The sequence below is a fragment of the Phoxinus phoxinus genome, assembly GCF_949152265.1.
Source record: "Phoxinus phoxinus genome assembly, chromosome: 16".
Taxonomy (NCBI): Eukaryota; Metazoa; Chordata; class Actinopteri; order Cypriniformes; family Leuciscidae; genus Phoxinus; species Phoxinus phoxinus.
In genome coordinates, this window is record NC_136891.1 from 6,960,910 (window position 1) to 6,979,704 (window position 18,795).

Sequence of the window (18,795 nt, forward strand, 5' to 3'; positions counted from 1 at the left end):
TGGGGACACATGCTCCCATTTGCATTCCAATGCCATTTCCAAAGCTCATGTATGGGACTTCAGAAAGTAACATTATGCATTCATGTACATCAATGTTAGGAAAACGCTCAAGTATCCCTTTTATTTGCCTGACGTGACTGCACTGGCTGTGTTCGGAATGGAATACTAGCTTCTTGCATATCACCTCCTGTTTTACACAGTATAGTATGCGATATGCAATGAGAATGTTTCAAAAAGTAGTATGCTATATGTTAGCATGACTGCATTACGCTGAATGTTTAATTCAGCAAGCGGCATGCAGTAAGCATCTTAGAATTGATTTAAGAAAATGAGAATAGAATATATATATATACAGTATATATAAATAAAAAAAGTATATATAAATATAATAATTATATATAAAATTATATATTATATATAAAATTATATATAAAAATTATCTATAAATATTTAAATATAATATATATGGGTATATATATATATATATATATATATATATGTATATATATATAAAAAAAAAAATATATATAAATATATAATCACATACTTTAGTGCAGTGTTGTTATTATAATATATAAATATTAAATGAGAAAATTTAATTAAAAAATCTACTGCTTTTGCAAATAACTGAAATAAATAACTTTAATCTACAGTATTACAATTCCTAAAGCTAAAACAGAAATAAAAATAAATTACAGCAAAATAGAAATACTTTAAAAATAATAATAAAGTGGCGAAAGGACATACAATTCCCCCCCCCCCCAAAAATATCAATAAATACTATATTAGTATACAAATAATATTAAAATAACATTGATTTTATGTAAAATGTCATAACCTTTAGCAGTCCGATCAACAATGAAATTAATAAGAAAACAATGTATAAAGATGTTCAGGTTCATTCATCACTGGATGAAATGAAAGGCAAAAGAGAAAGCATTGCATTATGGGATACAGTACCCAGCATAGTGTGCTTTGTTGTATACTGCAAAATATAGTAGGGTATTCCATGTATACAGTATATTTTAAGAAAAGTCTACAGTATGGTATAGTATTCCATTCCGAACAAGTGTACCGACTACAAAAGAACAATAAAAAAATAATAATAAATGTGAATGAGTTTTTGCTTGGCAACTTAAATCCTTCAATGCATTCCCCTTCAAAACGCAGCAATCCAAACTGGAATTCTAACACGACCCCAGTCCGAGACCAGGGCGGCGCACTCATTATTCAAGTTAATTAAGGAGACCGGAGCCGTAATTCTGGATTTCACGCTCTCTGTTAGGCAGAGAGGAGCCCGGGAGACGCAAACCATCAGAAGTTTCCGTGTGCATTTCCTCGGCACGTAAAAGGGATACCGCAGCTGCCCGGGCGGTACATGTTCAGTGTGCTGATGTGTCTGTCCGCTGGCCCGTGGTGCAGAGAGAGAGGCGGCTGCCGTGATGAGGTGCGCCTCACCTCGTCAATTTCTTGGGTTCGGTGAGAGGGGTCGGTGGGGGCAGGGGTTTGCTCGTGTTAGGCTCCAGCTGGTGAGTGGGGGAGTTGGGGATTGGTTCGAGGCGGTTGGGCTGGGGCTGTCCGCTCCCTGTCCCCGTAGCCTCCACATTGGCCCTAAGATTGGCCGAGCTGCTGAATCGGGTGGCTGACTTGTCGTTCTTTCGCTTTTGCTACATAGGACGACAAGAAAAGCAAACAAAAAAAGGAAGTTGGGAGAGCTTGATGCTCCATTTTTAAGTTCTCTTGATCTCCTAATAGTTGCTTCCTAACAAACGTCCCACTGAAAGTCAAGCTCGCAACACTCAGCAGAGGAAGCATCAGTCGCTCTCAGCCAATCAAATCAAAATGAGTCGAAAGAGATGTGTCAGAGGAAGAGGCTGTTGGAAATTTTCAGACTGAAAAAAGAATGGCTTGGAAAGCAAAGAAGAACTGGATGTCTAAACAGGAAGAGAACGCGGAGTAACGAGAGACACTGACACACACACACACACACACACATATATATGCACATGTAATCACTGACACTTGGAAGTTATAGAACACAGATGAGGGCAACAGTGAAATATCTGGTGAAACAGAATGACATTGTTTAGACTGGGTCAAGAACTGACATCAAACATCATTTCCTCTTGAACTCTGGAGAAACATCAAGTTATAAAGGGATGGTTCACTCAAAAATGAAAATTCAGTCATCGTTTCCTCACCCTCGTGTTGTTTCAAACCCTTGTATAATGTACTGGTCTCTCTTTTATTATGCAATAGCAAGTTTTTAAGCTTCAAAATGTGCCCATAAAAGAAGTCCATAAAACTCATTGTCAACTCATACGACAGATCTGAGTGAAGAACAGACAAACAGACAGATAATCATTTCCGGAATCAGAACAAAATATTCAGATTCAATGAAAATATCAGAAACTAAAACGATTAACATAGCGATTAACGATTTTGTTAATTAAAATAAAGCTTAAAATAAAATAAATATTAGATGTAACACTTAAATATAAACAAAAATGTAAAAAATAAATGTTGCCTTGGCTACTTAATCAAATACATGACAAAAGAAATTCTACAACTGAATTGAAGGCAAATAGAAATATTTTTAAAAGAATTAACACAAGTGACAAAATTACATAACAAAATGACTAAGACTTAAACTAATTCAAAATATGAATAAGTACTACAACAGTATATAAATCTAAATAAATACAAAAATATTTAAGCATGGGTAGTACTGGTAGTATTACAGTGTACAAAATTAAAAGAAAAAGAAAATTTTATTCACAAATAAGAATAAAATAGATGATATATGGCTTCAGATGTTTTTAAATATAGCGTACATGCCGTATGGACAATTTGTATGATACTTCCTATGTGTGTTTTCTGTCCTTTTTAAAGCTTGAAAGCTTCAGTCCCCGTTAATTACAATTGTATGTAAGAAACCAACCAGTACAATAAAATACATTCTCTTGTTTTCCACCATTTGGAATCACATGAGGGTGAGTAAATCATGTCAGAATATTAATTTTTGGGAGAACAAACCGTTTAATAAACAAGTGTGTGTGTGTGTGTGTGTGTGTGTGTGTGTGTGTGTGGGTGTGTACGCTTGATAAGAGCTCCAGCATGCTCTTGGTGAACAGTGTTTCCAGTGAACTCCAGTCTGGCATGTCAGTTGTATTGCCGTTGATTGCACCACAGTAACACCGCATCCTAACCAGGTACAACACTGCTCATTTTCATGTTCACAGTAATCAAAGTATTTTTGATGTTTAATGTACCTTGAACCAATGAGATTTCACTGTGAAAGCAATTGACCACTGGTTGGACACTCAGATTTGCAATGTACACATGTAATTTATCGCTTTTTGTGTCATGCCTGGCCAGGTTGCAGTGTAAAAAAAAAAAAAAAATTCAAGAAGAACTATCAAGCCCCACTGAGAAATGCATTGATAGAACACTGTAATTTCCAAAACTTAGTGAGCTGTCTACTCCTTATACATTAGAAACAATGTAGAGAGAATGAATGCACCTATAAACATGCAATTTGATTCAATTCTTTGTGCTCTGCCAAGCTATTATTTTTTTTAAATCAAAAGTGTGTATCCCATGCAAACAGCCAGCATCCAAACTAAAATGGAGCCTAATCAGATCACTAGGTTTTGGAACAGCAACTATGTCTCACTCAAACTACAATAAATAATTCCCAGCTCCACACACAAGGGCATAGTAGAGTACGAGAAAGAAATCCTACCTTGACAAGAGGGTTAATGACACCAACATTGGGGTTTGTGTTGAAGATTTTGTTGAAGTTGGTCTCTCTGTTCACAAGCTCCAGCTGGTAGAACTTCTTATCATCCTGTAAAGAAAAGTAGACGCTCTCACCATTTTCATGGAATACCATTTGTCTACAAAACATGAAGGGCACTAAACTCAAAAATTGTTTTGCAAGCTTAAATACATGAATAAAAAATATTATAAGCTTCTATTAAAAATACTAGTTCATGTGATGATAAAAATAGATTATATATTTATATTTTTTGTGTATGCATTTTACATGACAGTCAGTTATAGAAATTATATTGCTATTTTTAATAAAAACAAAAAAAAAATGGTTTACACATCAAAACATTGCCATGATAAAATGTGAATTGGTTTTCACGTTTAACATTATAAAATATAAATGTAAATATAAACAATATGGTAATTATGTATGTTCTCCCTACCACTTACAGTATGTTCCTCAAAATAATTATAAACTCTCATTACATGAATTACATAATGACGTGACGACATCATTTAACTCACATTTGACATTGATACTGTTTTTTTTCTTTCTTGACTTTCATCAAATATCACATTTCCACTCTGTCACATAAAACAAAGAAAAATAGAACTATAAAAGTCATATATTCTTCAATATCAAATCATATCCATGTCATTTTCATTTCAGCTTTGGGTCAGTTCAGCTAATTAATTCAAGCGCATTCAACTTTATTTGTGATAATGCATCAGTGAATTAAAACGTTTTTCATATCAATGCATAAGGTAAGTTCTCTGTTGAAAAGACCAGCACAGCTGCTGTAATTATAGCAGGCGCTAGTGTGATTTTATTGCCGCCTAAATCGGAAAGATACAAGAAACGCGGATGTCAAACGTCTAACAACATTGTTTTAGGAAAGCATTTCGCAGAGAATGCGGTCGCCCCTGTGTATAGAGCAGGATTAAGCTGGTCTTTTCAGCAGGGTTGTCTGTCCTGTAATAGATCCATCCCTGCAGTCTTGCGAGACTCAGCTAATCTCAGCAGGATGTAGCAGGACCGCGCACCCGTGGGATACCTCGTCTTGTGTAACAAGATTCATAGCTGAGGGATTTCACAATAAACCTGAGATACTGCGAATGAGCATGTCACACTTCTCTAAGTGCTCTTACCACCAGTTTCTTGACCAACGATTCTCTCTCGGCCACCATGTCCTTCAGTTCGGCTATTGTCTGCAGATCTTCAGGCCTGCTCTCTCTGTTCCGGAATTTGTCTTCTGTCCCCTCCAACCTGAGGAGCAAAGACATGTCTTTAAGATGAGGATTTCTCTTCAGCCTTGAAATGAGAGGTTAACAATGTCTAAATCCATAGTTGCATTTTATTATTAGCATTTAACCTTTTTTTTCTCCAGTTCAAGATGGTGGACGGAGCGAGAGAAATGTAGATTATCAACTCATGACTATTTTACTCAATTATTTATATGTTTCATGTGTTTTTATGCTTATTACAGTATTGCAGCCTTAGCTTAGCAACAAGCTAATGAAAGCTATCAACTGAAATAGCATGCAGAGTGCTATTTGTGTGGGCTGTGGAGTTGCTAACTATGTAGAGCACTTTAAATCGGTCACTTGGCAGCAAGACAACTCGCATGGTTTGGAAACTGAGCCACCAACCCTCTCTCCAGTCTGTTTACAATCAGTCTGTCATCTGTTTGAGCTTGTGACTCATTACTGAGAGTGAAATTTGACAATTCTGACACTTTCAGCTCAGTTAGAAAAGCAAAGCTGATGGCTTTGCGCTTTGAACACAGAATTAATGAAACACCATTGATCAGATCCTCATGATGATATTGGCATCTACACTTCATTTTCTCTACTTCTCATTGGATTAGTGTGACAGTTAAAATCATCAGAACTTTTGAATACGCGTCGCTCAATCATTCTTTCATCAGGGATTCTCTGATTATAAGTGTCGTTGAGAATCAATATCTCTGTGTTTCTGCATCTTTGAAGGATGTTTCAAACTGTTTGCTGAATCTTTAATGAAATGCAATGTGACTCTTCCCAGAGGTATACAGTGTTAAGATTGGTGGCTGTTTTCATATGAAACCTTCCCTAAGGACTTTACAACTACTTGTAATGGTGACTTTATGACTTTGCAACTTTACAAATCAGTCCATCAGTCAATCCATCCATCATCCATCCATCCATCAAATCTATCAATTTATCTATCTATATCCATCCTTCCATCTATCTGTATCAATCCATCAGTCAATCCATCTGTTCATCCTCATCCATCCATCTGTCCACCAGTTCATCCATCCATCCATCCATCCATCAGTTCATCCATCCATCCTATCTATCTGTTCGTCTATCTATATATCATCCATCCTTCCATCCATCTGTCCATCAGTTCATCCATCCATCCTATCTATCCGTTCACCTAAATATCCATCCATTCATCAGTCTATCTGTATATCCATCCATCTATCCATCATATATATATCTGTATATCTATCCATCCATCCATCCATCCATCCATTCATCCATTCATCCATTCATCCATCCATCCATCCATCCATCCATCTGTTCATCTATCTATATATCCATCCATCCATCCATCCATCCATCCATCCATCCATCCATCTGTTCATCTATCTATATATCCATCCATCCATCCATCTGTTCATCTATCTATATATCCATCCATCCATCCATCCATCTGTTCATCTATCTATATATCCATCCATCCATCCATCTGTTCATCTATCTATATATCCATCCATCCATCCATCTGTTCATCTATCTATATATCCATCCATCCATCCATCCATCCATCCATCCATCCATCCATCCATCCATCTGTTCATCTATCTATATATCCATCCATCCATCCATCCATCCATCCATCCATCCATCCATCCATCCATCCATCCATCCATCCATCCATCCATCTGTTCATCCATCCATCCATCCATCCATCCATCCATCCATCTGTTCATCTATCTATATATCCATCCATCCATCCATCCATCCATCAGTCTATCTGTATATCCATCCATCCATCCATCCATCCATCCATCCATCAGTCTATCTGTATATCCATCCATCCATCCATCCATCCAAAATATTTATTTTATGCTACAGCAAATACATTTACATTATTTATGTACTCAATATAAATACCCTGAGTGATATTACAACACATTTTAGGGTTCATATTAAGAAATGTTCATTGTGCAATAAAGTATTATGCCAAATAAAGTTTAATTATATTTATATCAGTAAGTCTCAACAAGCAATATATATTTTTTTTCACTATAGGGTATCTACGTATCTGCTTATCAATAAATAACTAAACCAAAACTTTATAAAATTAAAACTATACATTTACTGTGTACAGACTCATAATAGCAGTTCAGTAAATTAGCCTTTCTGAGTAAATAAAGTTATTAAAGCCTATTTTTCATTTAAAACGGCAGCAGCAACGCCCAGTGCATGCAGCCTGAGTAGTGAAGCCCATGCGCCGCGCATGAGGGTCACTGCACACATTTAATATTCATGAGGCTTAAATAGGTTAAAATTGAAAACTAGTTGGAGGACTCGGTTTGGGGAAACTCAGCCGTCATAATAATTAATTACACAGAGGACAGGACTGTCATCTCAATAGGTTTGTGTAATGTTTAATTAGCTGGCAGTGTATCTCTACTCTTCAGGGACACCTGGAGATGGCACGCTTAGGAAACGCTGAGAGATACACGTTCTGACTGCTTCACACAAGACCCCATTCTGTTCAGTCACAGATTGACTGCTTCTCACACTAAAAATACTTGCACCAGGCAAACGTTCAAAGCATCATTTAAAGGAATAGTTAGTCTTCAAATCCTTTACTCAGTCGTGTCATTAGAAAACGTCTATGAGTGATTTTCTTTTAAGGAACCCAACAGGAGATCTTATACACAATGCAAGGGAACGGAGCTGTCAAGCTCCAAAAATGACCAAAAAGAGAGAGAGAGACAAAAATAAATCATTAAAATAGCATAAAAGTAGTCCAAATGATCTGTGCAAAATATATCCAAGTCTTCTAAGTCATCTGATAGCTATACATATTCAGCCACCAGTGTAGTAAGACTTTAGACTTTAGGTTTTAGACATGAATCTCACTATATCATATTAAACTATTTGCCTATTATTATTTTTTTTAAGATGTTTAAAACAGTTTGGAGGAATAGTTTGAAAAAATATATTTTGTCACTATCTTTATTTAGTTACTGTTCATTTCTGAACAAATGACTCTAATGAATTCTTTTTTTTTTTTTTTTTTTTTGTTAATCAAGAAGATTTTAAAATTACTTATTCAAATTATCCCATTTTGGCAGTGAAATTTAATTTTGTTTTCCAAAATATTTATTCTATTCATATTTTATTTATTTATTAAGTACCAAAAGAATCGCTAAGAGGATTCAATATGGGATAGGATCATAAAGATTTGAACAATTTTGATTCTGAAGATCAGACTGAAATTGACTAATTTGTGCTTCAATATCTTCTAACTTGATACATCAGGATAAGAAACCAAATAGACAGATGCCAACTATTAACATTTGGCATTTAATAATGGCTTAAATTTGTTTAAATCTCACATATGATTTTAGAATACCTGGAATACAGCTCATCTGGACAACCTTTATGGTGTAATGGCGCTTCTGTCTGCATTAAAATAAAAAAAGCAGCAAATATAGAAATTAAAAAATGATAGAATCTTCCTTTTTGCAAAGAGTCAGCAATAGAGGCTTGGCACTCTTTGCTGACCACTCTCCGTGGGCTTTAGATTTAATCTGCGAGTGAGATATGGGGATCTGGATCCAAGGGGCGGGTGGGTTCCACATGGGATTTTATTTATTTATATTTATATGTATATATATATATATTTTTTAAATTTAAATAATTATTATTATTATTTTTCTTTTTTTTCTTTTTCTTTTATTTTGTTTCTTTTTATTTTTTATGTTAATTATGCTTCATTATATATGCTTATATATAGACATGTATGTAAATGGATGTATATAGACATTTATATTCTATTTCTGTGAAGCATGTCTGTATGTTTTCCTCTAAATGAAAAATAAAGAAAAATTTGATAAAAAAAAAAAAGAATCTTCCTTTTTGGGTGAACTATTTCTTTAAGATCAGTCCTTCATAGCCGTTGTCTCACAAACATGAATTATCAATTAAAAACACTTGAATTTAAATGAAGCTCAGATATTTTGCATGAGGAATGCTGTCTTTGTTGAATTCAAATCTATCTTTTCCTTGTATTTTGTATGGTGTAGGGCCTTTCCATGTCATTAAACACATTTCCAGAATGTAAGTTATTCATTATAATTCGGAATTGATAACACTGAGCGCATTCAGGGAGTCAGATGAACTATTTTTACCACAAGGCAAGCAGTTTAATAGCTGGATTTGTTGGTGCTCTTGTCTTGTTCAAGTACCAGTACACCTAAATTAGGTCAACTCTGACAACAATATCTACAGTCAAAGAGTTCTCCTACAACCCTGCCAACTTTCTATATTTATATTACACACACACACACACACACACACACACACACGCACGCACACACACGGGGCTGTCTTTGAGACTCAAATTCATAAAATCGTTTTTATCATTTAAACTCTGCATCCGATATCGTTGTCATTCTTAGTGCAAACAATGGAATCAAAGTGGCAACAATTCAACAACCTTCAAGTTCAGACAAGGAGGAGGCGGACATTAAACGTAACTATAATCGTAAAATAAACACACATAATAAGCAGAATAAAAACAGCAACGTAAAATGTCCCAGGCTCTCTGCCCTGCCTGCTTCACAGAAACGTTAATTAAAACAAAAATTAGCTCATAAATGAACATTATTTCTGCCAGTCAGATTGATTTCCATCGGCTGTGGAGGTGAAGACAACAACTCCCATGATTCCATGCTCATTCAGTCATGAAGCTACGTCTTCTTTGTTATTGTTTTGAATAAGCGACATCTAGCGGCGAAACTTATATACTGTTCCTTTAAGAACTGATCACTGAATGGTTCTTTGGGGAACCAAAAATTCTTCTTCTATGATATCCCAGCAAAAACCTCCCTTTGGAACCTTTACTTTTTAAGAGTGTTTGCACTGTGACCCTTCTCAGACCACAAGATAAAAACTTGTTTTAAAAAGCATGTTTTGTAGCTAAAGGCATTTGCTTGTCTTATCTGAACTGTCCTGACAGGGTCATCTGTTCTGCTCTCCGTTTTCGCTAGATATATTTCGAGATATCTTGTCTTTCTCCCTTCATAGAATCTGTCACCAAGCAACCAGTCAAAACAGAAATTACAGAACTTCCATGCCCAAAAATACACATACTGTATATTAGATACAAACATCCACTCACAGGATCTGCAGGGCTTGGATCTTGTCCTTCAGCAGTTCCTGGGCCTTGTTGAAGTCCGACAGCATGTTCTGTGTTTCTCTGTGGTGGAGAGCGTTCAGCTCGGCCATCTCCCGCTCATGTTTCTTACACAGGTCCTGCTCATGAGCTCTGAGAACACACACATATACACACATGACACACTCCCCCACAGCGTTGCAGCTGCAGGCCTGAATTACATCACTTTTATACACACAACAGGAAGGTTTTGGAAGTAAAAGTGTCAATCATTTTCTTTGTCTTTGTCTTAAAGAGTCTCATTATGAAACTCATAATGAAGACAACAATACATTATATTGTTAATTAAATACATTTTATTGTCACTGATTAGAAGTCTAAAATATAGTTTGAATTTGTACCATTGTTGCAGACTAGATTCAGATTCATACGTTTATTGAAAGACTACAAGATAAAAAAATAATTTTCTTAATCTATAATTCTATATTTGCGTCTTGGTTTCCAGTAACATATCTAAACATCAATAAAAGACACATTTACTATTAAATATAAATAACATTTAAATTGTTTTTATTTATTTACATTACAGTTTAAAAAAATACAGTAAAACAGTTATATTGCAAATAATTATAATATACTGATTTGACGTTTTAAGAAATATTTCTTATTATTATCAGTGTTGCCTATAATGTTTTTGGGGAAACCGTGATACCGCGATTTTCTTTTTTAGAATTCTGATGAATTAATGAATCAATTAGAATTGATGAGTACAAAACCAACAGCATTTATTTGAAATCGATATATTCTGTAACATTATAAATCTCTTTACAGTCACTTTTTATCCACTTTTTGAATACAAGTATTAATACTGTGCTGTATATTCAATTTATATAAAGATATTAAGACTTCCTTTAGGAGAACATATCTTAAATTGCGCTTATTTTTCATAACCCATTCATATTTTTTATTTTTTTAAACATAAATCTCACTACATTTGCCAGTGGGAAGAAAAATAAACTTGTCGTAGACTTTTTAAAGGATGTTTAAAACTGTTTGGAGGACTTGTTTGAGCAAATATATTTTGCAGTGCAATTCATTCCCTCAAAAGATAAAGTAAACTGTCTTTTATCCGATTTTGAAATATTTGTTGTAGGTTGTAATATTGCCGTTCATCTCAGAGCTGGTCGGTTTGATTCTCTTTATTAAAGAAAAATGGAAGCAAGTCCACTGAAAATGTGCACAGTCAGGTTTGTGATTTATTAGCACACGGATCACTTCCTTTGATTCCTCTGTTATATTAAACTTTCATCCAGCTCAGAGTTTATTTCTTTTCTCTGATACAAATGTTCAGTCTGAGTAAATAACATTTACAAAGCACTGTGAAAGCAGCGGCCATTTTCAAAAGTCAACACACTTCCTGCTACGTACTATTGATTTTTATTTAGGACATGCTCATTTTCCATATTGCAATTTCTTTGCTAAAGAACTTTTTCCAAAACACATTCTCTACAATACAGTCACACACTGTGATGGCTTCACATAAAGCGCAATAAAGCAGGATCTCCTCTCGGTAAATGATACGCCCTTGGGAAACGGCGCTGTAATTTGTTTGCCGCTTTTATCTCAGGACCTGGATATGTCAGTGTTGCATAATTAAAAGTGAAATGAGATCGGCAGCCCGTCTTGCATTATAATGCGAGTTACTAAACAATCACATCATCTCAAAACAGCTGCTAAGTATAATGAAATGCCTTTTTTACTTAATAACAAGAGTGAAATATTAGGATCACCCCTTGAAGAAAAATGGCTGAGACGAGTTCAGGTTTTGATTTCTCTTTTTAAAAATCTGTGTTTTTTTTTCTTCTTTAAACAAAAAAGAGCCTGACAACAACAAAAGAACCGTGAGTAAAATGACAGACAAATCCTGACTTTCTAGTCGAGAACCTGGTGTGCTTTTTTCTTTCATTCTGGTTGAAAATCATTGAATTTCCATCTCTTTCATCATCACCAATGACTCTTGTCACAACCAAAGGAGAATGTAACATTAAATGTTTAAAGATTGCCAATGGTCTCCACTCCTAAAAATAAAGGTTCCTTTTTTTTCTTCTTTTTGTTGTTGTTGTTGCAGCAATGCCATAGAATAACTATTTTTTGGTTCCCTAAAGAACCTTGCATAGAACAGTCCTTAAAATAACCATTTTAATAATCGAAAGAACATTTTTTCCACTATAAAGAACCTTTAGTGGAATGGAAAGGCTCGGTTAATATTAATGGTTCTTCATGGAACCTTAGATGCCAAAAAAGAACCTTTATTTTTTAAGAAAATCAAGTTTTTAAAGTGGTTTATATGTATATGTGGTGTTAATATGCTTTAAGATTAAACAAGATTTAAGATTTAAGACATGTGCAAATTCAGAAGTCAACACCATTGCTGAGTATTTTCTCCCTAAAACTGCAGTGAACCAAAGACAGTCTCGAATACATGGTTTGAAATCGCTGGTGGTTCTGACCAGAGATCGGCACTCGAGTTAGAGACTCAGACTCAAGTCGCACTCGAGTCACATTTTAATAGACTTCAGACTTGACTCGGACTCGACCTGAAATTACTTCAGACTTGACTCGGACTCGACCAAAGGACTCTTGAATATTTAAAAAAAACGACTTAAGTCTTTAATCCTTAAGTACTGATATATATATTAAAAAAAGAATTTGTGTTTTATTTGAATGGTTGTATAATATCTGCGTCGTATATATTTCCCTACGTGTCGCGGTAGTTCGGACTTCGGATCTTTGTTATAGAATTTGATTACGTATGTCTGTATATTGTGCGTAAACTCCGAAATGTCATAATGAAAGTCCCATGAAACATGACGGGAGAAACCGTGCCATGTGACCGTGGACCACAAAACCCCTGACTTATTTTACCTTTTCAGATGTATACATCATCTGAAAATTTAATAAATAAGCTTTCCATTTATGTATGGTTTGTTAGAATAGGACAATATTTGGCCGAGATACAACTATATGAAAATCTGGAATCTGAGGGTGCAAAACTTATCAAAACAAATCTAAACTTTGAAAAAATCGCCTTTAAAGTTGACCATTCATGTTCGTGATTGTGCTGCATTCACTCATAAAAATAAATGTTTTATATTTACGGTAGGAAATTTACTAAATATCTTCATGGAACATGATCTTTACTTAATATCCTAATGATTTTTGGCATAAAAGGAAAATCGATAATTTTGACCCGTACAATGTATTGTTGGCTATTGCCACAAATATACCTGTGCGACCTGTGACTGGTTTTGTGATCCAGGGTCACATATGTTCTTTCATTTGGGTTTATTAGCATGTCAAATCGACAACATCAAATTTGATGACAAATCGCATCCACAAAGGTTAGTCACATTATTATACTGTGGTGTATCTGCATGGCTCTTTTGGATTGCAAGCCTGTTAAAACATTAACAAATCAAATCTAGCCTTTAAACCTATAGCACTAGGTTTAACTTTTATTAGTTATTAACTTTTAACTATTGTATATACGCGTAAATATGTCATTTTGATGAGGGCTATTGACTACAGGGGGACTTTAAGACTGAAGGACGACCCCATGCATAGAGGCGTGAGGTGAAATGTACTCATCCCGAATCAAAGACTCACCTGATCTGCTGATTGGCCTCGCTACGGATCTTCAAAACCTCTTTGCCCTTGAGTTCCAGCTCCTTGGTCAAAGTGCTGATGTTCTCGTTCAGGGTGTGGATCTCGTGGTCCAGATCTGCAATGTGCTTCTTCCTGCGGCTGACCTCATCCTGCAGATCTGAGATGCGACTCAGTAGCTCGCGTTCCTGAAAAACACGAGCACTCAAGGTCAACCGAGGCCACGATAAAAGCCAAAAGACTGTCCTTACTTGAGAATGCCGTGATGTGATATGTTATGTAAGAGTGTGGATCGTGTGATGGCTTCATCTGTGGTGAAGGCTCTTCCAGAAACATCTGAACTCAGACACACATGGGGTTCCCGCGGATGCTATTTTCACTTCGCACTTGAGACTATGTGGGGATCTAATATTGATGGCACCTCTCTCGGTTTCTCCTTCCTTATCCAATACATGAATAGTTTTGTTATGAATAAATAAAAGGTGGGAGCCGCCAGCAGATCTACAGCTTTGCATGCAGGTTTTAGCAGTGCAGTTTTATCTCTTGAGGGACGTCAGAAGCTAATGGGCCTTGAGTTCTTAAGTTACTGAAAAACAACTTTCGTCAACTTAGTTACTTTTTTTTTATGACAAAAAATATAATTTTTCTGGTGACATGCTCTGTAAGAATTGAGTAATTGGTTTTAAAATGAGTGAGGAAACTATTGCAGAAATACATCTCAGAGCACTGAGAAGATTTATGACTTTGAATTAGACACTGAATATAACAAAATACCACCAGTCTTAGCACTCATCATTTCACAGTGAGAAAACAAACAAACAAACAAATACATTTCTCAGAGTTTTTTTTTTTTTTTTAAGTGACCATTTTTTGCCCTCTCTCTGACCTTTACGATTAAACACAGGGGGCCCTATTTTAACGATCTGAAACGCAAGTATCAAACGCGAAACACAAGTAACTTTGTGGGCGGATCCCGGGCGCTGTTGCTATTATACCGGCGGGATAAATGACTATTGCAAGATTTATGCCTATTTTTTTTCACATCTTCATGGACACAACAATGATTTCCCTCGTGTGTTCATATTTTTTCTTGTAATAATGTATGATTTGCAAAAATGAAAACTGCTGCGTCTGTGTAGATTAGAGAATCAAAGTGTATACGCGTTGTTCACACGCATAATGGCCAAGCATGCGCCCTTAAAATAACATATGACTAACGCGCAATGCGCCACTGACTTTAGACTAGGTTTTTCCTGGTCAGTGGCGGAATTGTTTTCTCAAACTGCAAAATAGCACCAGGAAACTTTTGCGCTGGACACGCCTCCTCTTTTCGCTGAACCGCCCCGCGAGCACAAGTTCACTCCCTAATTTACCGACGTGCGTCTGTGGAAGGAAAAGTCTGCTATAAGTCGGGTGCAAAATAGGAATGATACATGAGTCAGTGTACAAAGTAAATTGCGCTGGGTGTAAGATAGGGCCCAGGGTGTTTTGTTACTTACTGTTAAGATTTCTATGTGCAAATGGCATATGTTATGATTGGCTAAACATTCTGTAGGCAAAATGACTAATATATTCAAGCTGATTTTACAGAATACTAAAAAGGTGTTTTCCACGATATGGCATCCATTATAAGCAATTGTTTTTGATTGTACCAACAAACCGAGACACTTTCCACATACATGCATGAACCAAACTTTATATACAGCACTTTCCAAAAATAGGGTACAAATAAGAGCCCGGAACTCTTTAAAATGAACAGTAAAAAAAAAAAAAGATTTGTGCTGTTAATTTCAAGAAATTAATTAAACACATAATACATAATAAACACATAATAAAATGTAATAAATACATGGAATGAAAGAAATACAAAATAAAATAAAATAAAATATAGAATAAAATATATAAAATAAAATATTTTATAATATATATATTATAAAATATAATATAATATATAGGACAGGTCAAAATCCATTTTAAAGAGATAGTTCACCCAAAAATGAAAATGTGGTCATCATGTTTTTCCAAACATGTATACATTTCTTTCTTCTGTTAAACACAAAGGAATATATTTTAAATAATTTTGGTAATCAAACAGTTGACGGTAACAATTGACTTTAGTAGGAAAAAAATACTATGGAAGTCAATGGCTATACCGTCAACTGTTTCCTGATTTGCCATTCTTTAAAATATATTCTTTCATGTTCAACAGAAGAAAGAAACTCATACATGTTTGGAACAACTTGAAGGCGAGTAAATGATGACAGAATTTTCATTTTTGGGTAAACTATTTAGGAAAAAAGACATTTGCATTTAAAACTAAGTTAATGTTCTGTTATCAAATTATCAAACTTATTTAACAGTTATCACTTCAACAAGCATTTGTGCCTCTAATGCTTCAAAAAAAGCAATGTTACACCAAAGTGTGCTGCATTAGAGATTGTAACATAGGCAGTCTCTACACTGTGATGTTGATACACAGCCGTATACGTCAGACTCCAGAACAACCCGGGTTAGATTAATTAGATGCTGCTTGTCTCAGGCAATTTTCCACTCCACTGACACTTTGACTTTTAAATGCCTCGTTCACAGGAAGTAGAAGAAATCGTCCTGGATAATACAACTGAGCCAATTTCCGCTTTAATGTGGTTAATGGCTCTTGCTTAATCAAATTACAATCTGCTCATCCAACTTTGAATGTCTGTAAATATCATTTCACACAACAATTAGCTTACTAACGGTATCAGTGTGTGTGGCAAAGAAAACCTGTGGCCCAGAGGGGCTTCCTCCGGGGCCAAATTATATGATAAAGGATGCCAATGTCAGCAGAAAATGTAATAAATGACAAACATTTGTGTGTATCCCCGGCGTAAAAATTATTTCTAACGTATACTCACTTACATAACTACAAATATATCACAACCATTCCAGATGACCGTGAAAAACCCTGAAAGAGCATTTCTTAATATCCCCAAAACACAACAGATGGTTCATCTTGAGAATGAAGCATAAAACAGCACGTACACTTCTAAGAAAATCTGTCCAAATAGTAAAACTCTAAGTCTTTGCCAAGCTCTGTTTCTCTCGCTCTGCCCATGTCTTCCTCGGCAATGCTATTATGCTTCAGTGCAATCCAATAACCATAAATTTACAGACGAGAAAAGTGCATTGTACATACTTCGCATTCTCTCATCAGATTCACGAGGTAGTCTTACAATGAACATGTTAAGATCTGGACAATTTGGCCCCCTAAAAGTAAGAAGATACTGAGCCCTACACCAACCGCATGTCAACAAAACATCAGCTCTTCCTGCTGTCATTGTATTAGCTCAGTAAGTCTCTCACCATCTCTGAACTATGTATATAACACATAACTGGTGCGCAGAAGCGAAGTAAAAAAAAACCCGATGCGCAGCAGAAAATGTGGAGGGAAGCGCTTTTGAGTACCAACATTTTGGGGGACAAGGACACGTTTACTTACTGGAGTAGGATATTTCCGCATGTCTGGTAAGATAGCTATCATGATGATAAGTGTGTTCATTAATTATTAGTTGTAAATAGGGGTGCAACAGATCACAGTTGATCCGTATGGATAAGGCATCATGGTTCGGTATGCATGTGGTTCGTGGATTAACTGCAACAGTAAGTTTATTTAACGTTTATTTGGACGTGTTTTGTCCTGCCAATTTACGCATTCAAACAATTTTAAACACAAAAGAAGAGACGAAAATCGTGACCTGTCTCGGCAAGTATTCTCTCGGTTATGTTATAAATGAACAGTTGAGAAAGAAACCGGAAACCGTGTGACAGTATATTTGGTCCGTGCATTCGGTCTTAATGTACCATACACTATTAAAGGATAATTCCGGTATTTAACACCTTGAGTCTATATTGTAGTTTGTTTTGGATGAACAAGAGTGGTGGACAACATTTTTTTGAAACACGACAGAAACTGTATTTCGCAACACTTTTTGTTTCTGGAACATCAACTAACATCACTAATAAACTCGAGAGAGGACCCATTGTCAAAAAAATGTTGTCCACCACTCTTGTTCATCCAAAACTAACTACAATATAGACTCAAGGTGTTAAATACCGGAATTATCCTTTAAGGGATAATGTACATCCAGCCAGTCGTTCTCTCAAAATAACCCACAAGATATTTTGAGAGAACAACCAGCTGAATGTACATTATCCTTATTGCACGGCTACTTGCCACATAAGTAAATAATTAGACACGGAATATTGATCGGAGTTGAAATATTTAATTAGGTGTTTAAAACGCAAAGCTTCTGCGGAGAGCGCAGTTGCAGCGTGGCAAGTTCAAACTAGACGGAAATTTAAGAGATACGGTATACGGTCATACCGCTTCTTACACAGAATTTCACCACATAAATAATTATGGAGATAAGAGATATTGATTTCCGATTAAACTGTTTTAAAAACGTACCGGTTTGTATCTTATAATCCAACAGTGTACAAAACAATCGTCGCAAAATGGCACCAGCTGCGTTTGTATGAAACGAGAGAGCGAGTCCACGATACTGGATGGCATAATTAAATAACTGTACACAAAATATTGATTCGACTGAGTTTTAATACTTTATTAGCTCACCAAACTTCCACGAAGAAAAATCATTCCAAGCGCTTCTGACTTCAGTGACCCGGATGAGCCTGCGTTAACTGTTTTGAGCGGTTGTTATCTGGGAATAAAATACCGCTGGATGACGCTATTGACCAATCAGAATCAAGTATTCCGCAGAGCCGTGTAATAAACATAGACAGTAAAAGAAATGGACACAGCGACCTCATAGATATCAACAGAGAAAAGTGAAGTCGATTAGAAGCACTCACTTCCTGATGGCCGGGCGAACTGCGCAGGCTCAAACTGAGCTTGACGACGTAGATGTGACGTGAGGAACCTGTCTGACGGTTGTAAGTCTTCTAGTAGCTGTGCCAAG

General features: G+C 35.8%; 1 protein-coding gene across 5 annotated transcripts in view; it reads right to left on the bottom strand.

Moving 5' to 3' along the window:
- Positions 1 to 18,795, bottom strand: part of fam184ab (family with sequence similarity 184 member Ab) — a 110,689-nt gene that overhangs the window by 7,002 nt on the left and 84,892 nt on the right. For 2 of the 5 annotated variants that reach the window (XM_079584649.1, XM_079584648.1), the window contains exons 14-19: positions 13,841 to 14,025; positions 10,181 to 10,327; positions 4,924 to 5,041; positions 4,300 to 4,359; positions 3,746 to 3,850; positions 1,459 to 1,667 (exon numbers count right to left, since the gene is read on the bottom strand). In XM_079584649.1, the coding sequence (XP_079440775.1) occupies positions 1,459 to 1,667; positions 3,746 to 3,850; positions 4,300 to 4,359; positions 4,924 to 5,041; positions 10,181 to 10,327; positions 13,841 to 14,025 (824 nt within the window). The remainder of the gene's footprint in view (positions 1 to 1,458; positions 1,668 to 3,745; positions 3,851 to 4,299; positions 4,360 to 4,923; positions 5,042 to 10,180; positions 10,328 to 13,840; positions 14,026 to 18,795) is intronic. The other 3 variants (XM_079584651.1, XM_079584650.1, XM_079584652.1) reach the window with 3 other exon arrangements.